Source organism: Athene cunicularia (assembly GCF_003259725.1).
Source record: "Athene cunicularia isolate RWA chromosome 12 unlocalized genomic scaffold, athCun1 chr12_part1, whole genome shotgun sequence".
Lineage (NCBI taxonomy): Eukaryota > Metazoa > Chordata > Aves > Strigiformes > Strigidae > Athene > Athene cunicularia.
The window spans coordinates 14,056,427-14,064,582 of NW_020799116.1; the positions used below are offsets into that span (position 1 = coordinate 14,056,427).

General features: G+C 41.4%; 1 protein-coding gene across 2 annotated transcripts in view; it reads left to right on the forward strand.

Annotated features, from left to right (window-relative positions):
- Nucleotides 1-226: 226 nt before the first annotated feature.
- Nucleotides 227-8,156, forward strand: part of DENND6A (DENN domain containing 6A) — a 33,861-nt gene continuing 25,931 nt past the window's right edge. Inside the window, exons 1-2 of one of the 2 annotated variants that reach the window (XM_026857861.1) lie at nucleotides 227-970; nucleotides 3,847-3,937. In XM_026857861.1, the coding sequence (XP_026713662.1) occupies nucleotides 3,887-3,937 (51 nt within the window). In that variant the 5' untranslated portion in view covers nucleotides 227-970; nucleotides 3,847-3,886. Of the gene's footprint in view, nucleotides 1,785-3,846; nucleotides 3,938-8,156 lie in introns of both variants that reach the window. The other variant, XM_026857862.1, reaches the window with a different exon arrangement.

Sequence of the window (8,156 nt, forward strand, 5' to 3'; positions counted from 1 at the left end):
GGGACCGGGCCGTACCGTACCGTACCGAGCCGTACCGAGCCGTGAGGGGCGCGGGGCCGGGCGGGTGCGCGCCCTTCGCTCTCCTGTGAAGCGGGAGGAGGGGGAGAGGGGCTGCTGCGGAAGGGCCCAGCCGGGACGTGTTAGCAGGTGGGAACGGGGGCAGGCCTCCGAGGTGAGTGAGCTCCCGGGCCCCGGGGCCGTCTTCTCCCTCTCCCCCGCTCTCCTCGGCTCTGCCCTGGGCGGGGGGGGGAGGCAGGGAGCGAGCGTGGCCCCCTCGCTGCTCTGTAGGGGAGCCCTGAGGAGAAAGGGGGTCACCCACTACTAGCAGAGCGCTGGGGAGAGAGCGCGGGAGTCTCCTCGACACCCTCCGGCTTTCCCCGTGCTCTGCTTGTCGTTTCATGATCCCAGGTTGAACGTTTTGGAAGCCGCCGCGTCGCTTGGCTGTCTGGCAGAGGGAGGGATGCTGCCCGTGTTCGCCGTCTCGAGTTACAGGCTGGCGGCTGGAGCGGGGGAACCCCTGAAGTGGGAACCGCAGGCACAGGGCGGCGTGACAGGGAAGGGCCAGGGCAGGGCGGGACAGAGCTGGGGTCACTGCTCCAGGGTTTTCCCTCAGTAGGTCTTGGAGCGTCATGCATGATCGTATTTATCCCCGTTTCCTAGAAGCCAAGGAAAGGTGGTTACTTCTTCAAGGTCGTACGGTAAAGCTAGTGCTAAACCAGGTCTCTCCGGTCCAAATTGTTTTTTAAGTCATACCCTATAAAGCAAACAAGTGGAGATTGTTTGATAGGAGATAGGTGTTGGAGACGTGCCAGCACTATAATTACCCTGTGACAAGGTGTTAGGATTAGGGCTGTGGGAGGGTTCGCTGATGCCAGAAAGGCCATGCAGCCGTGGAGGAGAGAAGTGGAGGTGGGCCAGGCGTGTAATGACAGGGGCCAACAATATATGACAGAAACGAGCAACGATAGAGGTAAGGCAGTGCAGTGTATGAGAGAAAGCATGATTGGTGTGTTATTAGTTACAGCACAATAAAATTTCAGGGCTGTCTTCATTATTTTTCCCTTTTCTGATTGTACTGTGATTTGAGTGTGTGTGTGGAGGGGGATTCATTACAGTCTAGTTTCTTCTGCTTTTATCCAATGAGAAAAAGCAAAACCAGGCTGCAATATTTGTGCTTCAAGCAAAGAAATGAAATCTGAGGTGAGAGACAAGTCTGATTTTTCTGAAGGCAAAAAAAGCAAGACCAATAGGTAAAAGCTTTAGGACCATATGTCTATAGTTTTCAGTTCTGACAGGAGAAAACCAAAGAAATATCTGGCACACCATTTGATGGTTTTCATCAGCTTGTTTATGAGATTATACTATTGTCATATATTCCTAATTTACTCATTTTTTAAATAAATGGAAATTAAGTATGGCTGTTGCTTATAGCACACAAGGTGCCATAAGTAATCAAAAGGGGGAAGGAAAGGGGTATAAAAATATTGGGGAAATCAATAAATTTAAGTCCATCAGGAGTTAGATTTGAGGGAAAGACTTGCAAAAGTAGAAATAATTGAGAACATTTTGGAATTGCAAAGGCGTAAAAAGTGGGAACAAAGGGTACTACAGGTGTTGGAATGAAAAGAATGTTTATGAGAGCATCCTTTCTATTTTTGTATGAGTGTTTAATGGAGAAAGGTGTCTGAAAGTAAAATTGAAGAAGACCCTTTACCATCTATATGACTAAGAGAATCAAGTAAAGATAAACTGACCAGTGGATATCTTTTTCTGATTTTTCTCTCTAAGTATTTATAATTTTTAGATATTGCTAATGGGATTCAAAGAAATTTCATACTGTATTGTCTCTAAAGTACCTCAAGTCCTTCTGTGACCAGTAAAATGAACTAATACTCTTAAGTATCTATGTCCTTGAAGTGTAGGACACCGCCGTATTATGGTATCCTGAACCCTTCTCCATCCCCTGGAGAAATCCCGTTTTGACAGTCCCTCAGGGGAAGCCATGGTACGTGCCAGCTGCCTTTCTAATACTTTTTGGTGCTGCCAAGTGGCTTATATAACAACAGTTCTACCTACTTTTCATCGAGGGCATTAATTTGAGCCTTCCTTTTCTGCATGAGTGCCTGATTGCAGAGAAGTTAGATGGGTTATCTCTCAGACTTTTTTTTTACTCCTATTTCAAATTGCCCTGATAACTTTTGAACTTATTAGGTAGACTTATAGACTAAGTTAAAAATATAGAAAGTGGTTGCATTCTGAAGTGAGGATACAATTATTGTATGGCTATTTTATGAGGTATTTGGTGCGTACCAGAAAGTGTTCATCTTGAAACTGTGAAAAGCAACAGGTGGATGAAGAGAGTTCAGTATGAAATGCTCGGCAGCAGACAGGAGGACGTGTAAGCTCATGCACCGTTTCTGCAAACCGCTGCTTGCCACACAACCAAAGGAGGCAGTGAGCTTTAGCAGCCATGTTAGGTAAGGGCAGCAAGATGTCACTTAGGTGGCCATCCTTTTTCTGGGCAGGAAGTCCATAAAAATTTTATGATAGCCATCATAGCTGAGGGCAGAAACAGCCTGCTCTACAGCCATCTTGGATAAGGGAAATGGAGGGAGGTGATTGTCACATATCTCCCCTAAAGAGCTGATGTCTGTTTCAGGATGATGAAATGCAGCAGAGGTAGTTTATGTGCATACCTGCCAAATATCTGGATTTTGTCTTGAGTGTGTCAAAGTGCAGGAGAGATTCTTTGGTCTTGATGACTTGATGAAAACTAAGATCTTTTGCTGAAGGAAGCCTGTAGTGAATTTTAAGTTAACTGTAACTCACTAGAGAAGACAAACAGTGAGCATCATTATAAGCAACTCAGTGCCAGATTTCTGAGTATTGTGCAATGATGATCTAAAAGGCTACCAAAATATTAATGTACATCAGATTAAGATTGTCAGTGGAGAAGTGTTGTGAACCAGTTGCTTAGTGGGAGATCCTGATTCAAGAGAGATTGGTACATTTGGAATGAATGAGGCATGTTGTATAGCAGAGGTTCAGTTTGTAGTATAAAAATTAACATGCCAACTGATGATGAAAGCAGAACAGATAAGGAGAAAGTTGGAGATGCAGAGTTTCCTACAGAGTTCTCATCCCTGAAACTCATTCATCAGCAATTTACAAAATCAGTTTCTCATTGATTTTTAGTAATACACCAAATTATATGCACTCTTTTAAGCCATACTAACTTTTAAAATACGACATTCTGTAGAGCCATTTACTGCTACACAGAGCAATGTGGACATGTATAGCAAAGTTTGAACTGTTATTTACATCCTAATGTATCTTTTGCAAAATAAACGCCTCAGAAGTAGCTTCTGAGACATTCAGAATCAAGCTCAACTGTCAAAAAGTAAGGAACTGTTTCAAAGCAATAGGTTCATTTTCCGGGCTCTAGAGATGTGTCAGTTTGAATGTTAACACTACAGAAAGGTAGTTCACAGCAATCGCTTCGTGTCCACTAGAGGACTGGGGGGAGGACTCGCTGCACGGCGTGTCAGGGTGACTACCTCAGACCAGTATTTGCTGATCTATAGTTGCTTTTGAGATGCAGTGACTGCAAATGTAATCACTTTTTTCTTAAGTAGGGAAAGTGGTCCCACAAAGTAAGTTAAATAAGGGGTGGCAAGATTATTGTGACATTATGGTGATTCTACTGCTGGACAGTCACAGGAGTAAATGGTAAATGGTGTAGCTGCACTGTATGCCAAGACAGCAACAATCCCATTTGAATTTTTGTATGCCTGTTCGTTTTAGCAGCTGCTGAATACATAAACATTCTACAAATGTGTTCTCTAGCAGTGTGTTTCTGTCCATGCTGGTGTATCATGAGAAGTAAATGGAGCAAGATCATGGCCTCAGAATGATGATCACAACTAGAAAACAACAGGTATTTGCTAATAGGTTATTTCCTGGTTTCACAATCACATTGAAAAAGAGCCAAATTATCCTAGATTAATAAAGATCACAACACAGAACCTGGAAGCACATCTAAGAGCTGATTTCCACTTCAGTTTTATCTATGAACTTTGGTACCCAGTGTCTGAATCACTGTATGTAAACCACTTTGTAAAAGATTCTGCACAGATACAGACGCTGATATGTGTGTGTCTGACCACTGAGTCCCTCTGCTTCTGCTGGCAGTGATCGCACCATTTTTATAAGCTCACCAAGCTCCTCCTTAAAACTTACTAGGACTTTACTCCCTACTCTTCTTGTTGGAAAATTTTGTTCAAAACCTTATTTCACCAGTGATTAGAAAATTTTTTCTAATTACCGGCCTGGATTTATTGAAGGGTGGTTATATTTTTTTTCTATTGTGGCTTTATCATTGTTCTTTAGTTTCAGATTTATTTTCTGTTCCTGATCTTTTCAGTCTCTGATTATATAAAGAACAATTGCATTATCTTTCAGCATTAATTTTGAAAGAAGGAACTCAGCTAGTTTAATCATATCTTGTGAGGTAGGTTTTCCATTGATGTTGTTTTTGTTCAGACCCTTCCCTGCTCTTTTGTCTAGTTTGCATTAAGCTTATTAAAAGATACCCATAACCAGTACACAAATTAGTATCCTACTAACATAGCAGACAATTATATTCATGTAATAGAAATAGTAAGCATATACTGAACATACTATTTTAAGTTACATTATATATTCAACATATGCATGTTATCTTTATACTTTTATATAAAAATACATTATTTATAAATATACTCTATCCTATCTATTTTATATATTCAATATGCTTTGTATAGTATGTTGATAATATATGTATATGATATATAAAAATAAGTATAATGTAACCTGCATACCATTAATACAGTTGTCGTGGTTTAACCCCAGCTGGCAGCTAAGCACCACACAGCCACTCACTCACTTCTCCCCTGCTACCCTCCCTGTCCCCAGTGAGATGGGTAAGAGGGTTGAAAACAAGTAAAACTCATGGGTTGAGATAAGAACAGTTTAATAATTGAAATTAAAATGTAATAATGAAAAGGGAGATAACAAAAAGAGAGTGAAATAAAACCAAAGAAGCACAAGTAATGCACAATGCACTTGCTTACCACCTGCTGACTGATACTCAGCTGGTCCCTGAGCATCAGTCTGCCCCTCCCAGCCAACTCCTTCCCCCCCCTCTGTTTAGATACTGAGCACGACATCATATGGTATGAAATATTCCCTTGGCCAGTTTGGGTCAGGTGTCCTGGCTGTGTCTCCTCCAATCTTCTTGTGCCCTTCCAGTGTTCTTGCCAGCAGGGCAGCATGAGAAGCTGAAAAATCCTTGACTCAGTATAAACACAACTTAGCAACAGCTTGAAACATCAGTGTGTCATCAACGTTGTTCTCATACTAAATCCAAAACACAACACTATACAGCTACTAGGAAGAAAGTTATTGCAGCTGAAACCTGGACAACAGTATTATGCTAATTTTACGTAGAATGTTTCTTCATTTCTAATTAAATTAGCTAAGTTGGCGTATCTGGCATTTTCACTGCTTTATGATTTGAGTAGAACGTAGTCAGCATGTAACCAGCTCTTAGTTTCTGTTAATATGAGGTTGATGTTTTGAAATGTTTGATGTTTTCAGTGGCTGTTTGAAAAATAATGAAAAGTGGTTTAAAAAGAAGTATGACATTTCTGGGGTTTGTTTGTTTTAAATGAATGTATATATTAGACCAGATCTAATTTTCAAATGTAAATAACGTATTGCTCTAAACTGAAATCTCAATGTGGGGGGTAAAGGGGGGAAGTGAGATGAGCAGATGTTTATCCAGTTCTTTGGTGTTACTCAGTGAAGAGGAGCAGTCTGCACAGTCACTACTGAAGCTGATGGAAATTGGCCAGCCAGCAGCCAACACAACATTTGCTGCTACCTGATAGAAAGCATCCCGCTGAGAGAGGTGGGATGGAGTGGTAGAGACAGCAGCTGTAGGAGTAAGATAGAGGGAGGAAGAAAGCAAGGTAGGCTCAAATGCTTAATGGTTCTGGCTCTTTAGAAGCCAGCTGTCCTGCACAGCCTTTACTCATTTTTATTCCAGCAACTGACATCACAGGGGGTGCTTTTTCTAGAAGATATCTTGTCCAAACCCTGCCAAATATTTATATGACCAGGTTGCTGTCTTTCTGCAAAATGACAAAGTTCATAGAGCTTTGTAAGGGCAAATTCCATATGCAGAGCCCTACTGTTTCATGAGACTGTATTTCAGATTGTAGCAGAGCATTCCCAGTTAATAGATTCACAACTTTGAAGTCTGTATTTTGTCCTGCACTGATAGGCTTCTTGAAAGAGAAAGCAGTTGGTCTCAGTTGTGCAAAATGTTACAATAATTAAAATGTATGCAGAAATATTAGTTTTTTCAAACAGTTGACATCCTTTCTCAACTGAGGAAGGTCATTACATTTTACCAAAACTAAAATGTATTTGAAATGGTCAGGTGAAAATCTTACTGAACTAATGTTTCCCTAGTAATTAGGAATATCTCTGGTAGATGTGTATCTTCTTTTTTTTTTTTTTTTTTTTTTGTGACTTCTTTCTCAAAGATCAAGTCTCTATTCTCTCAACTTTCTTCTGCCAAAAGAAAATTTCTGTTAAGCTTCAAGTGGAATTAAGTTATTGGTTATCATTTGTTTAACAAAATGAGCAGAGTATCAGTCTTAGTAAGAACTTTATTCTTCTTATTTTACTTCTATATATTCATACTTTTTATTCACATGAAAACTTACAAATAGAGGGCCGGCAAAAGCTGGGAGTGCATGATAGTACTTAACATTTCATTCTGCCCATGATAGCAAGAATGTAAACAAGGGAAGGTATAAAAATACATACGCAGGAAGGCTTGTAAGAAGCTGTGAGGTGATATGATACCTTTTCTTAAACCAAGAGATGAAAGCTTTTGGCCAAACACTGTTTCAGCATTTAAATGGAAACGGCAAAAGAAATACCACTGCAGAATAATTGCTCTGAGTTTACCCTGATGAAGCTAAGTCTTAATCATGTCTTAGTTTAGATAGTAATCTTTTACAGAACTCAGGAGTTAACTACTGGAAAAGTTTGTGCATCTTACATGGCATTGTGGTAAAATAGCTGAAGCAATTAGAGACAGCAGGAGCCTTTCTGTACAACGGCTCCTGTTGTACGCTGCGTAACACTGTACCTATCTTAGTTTGTATCTGAAATTCACTTTGCCACTAATGGTTTATGATAACTGAAGGCTGCTATATCTTAAATTATTACAATGATAATTTTGTGTATTACAATTTTGACTGAGTTATATGTTTGTTCCTCCTTTGTCTAGGAAATTACTGCAATGATCAAAGCGTACTTATAATTTCTAGCCATTCTAGTTTTGATAAACAAATGTTAATGGGTCTTAAAGAAACGGTGCACCTAAAGAGTTGTAAATTTTCTGTTATGTAAGATGTGGTATCTTGGTTTTAATATTTGCAAGTTCTAGTGGGAAAAACCAGCATGTAGTAATTCAGGCACCTGGCCTATCTGCATCTACTACGGGGAAGCTGTTCTAGTAGCAGTCAGCCAAAAGTCTTGTGTGAATAACTTTGTAATAACAGTTTCCGGTCGGGGGGGGAGGGTGTGATTTTGTTTGTTTTTAAATAAAGTAGCTATTTAGCACTTTGAACTCAAGAGAATGCTTCCTACTGAGACATCAATGGGAAACGGACTGTGCTAAGAGAGTATTTGAAAGCTCTTACATTATTAAATAAAGAGCTTGGCTTTTGGCTAAGCCACTAAAATAGGTTTTAAGGGATTTGGGTGCTTTCACTGTTATTATTCCCATTTCCTGTGCAGGGTCCAGTTGTCCAGCCCCCAGCCTGTGGGGTATTTCCCTCTGACTCCTGGGTGATGCTCGGTGCTGTGCAGGACATGATGCCTGCAGAAATGACGCCAGTTAATTCCTGACCGACACCCTTGTGCAGACGCTGCTGACCGAGAGGCCGAGCAGGGGGACAAACCTGCGATGACCCCGCGCTGCCGGCACGTGAAGCCCCGGTGCAGGGGCTCGCCCGCTGCCCGGGCCGAGGCGGCTCTGTCCCAAGCCCTGCGAAGGGGCGTAGCGTGTCCCCCCGCGGCCCGCCCCGGCCCTTGCC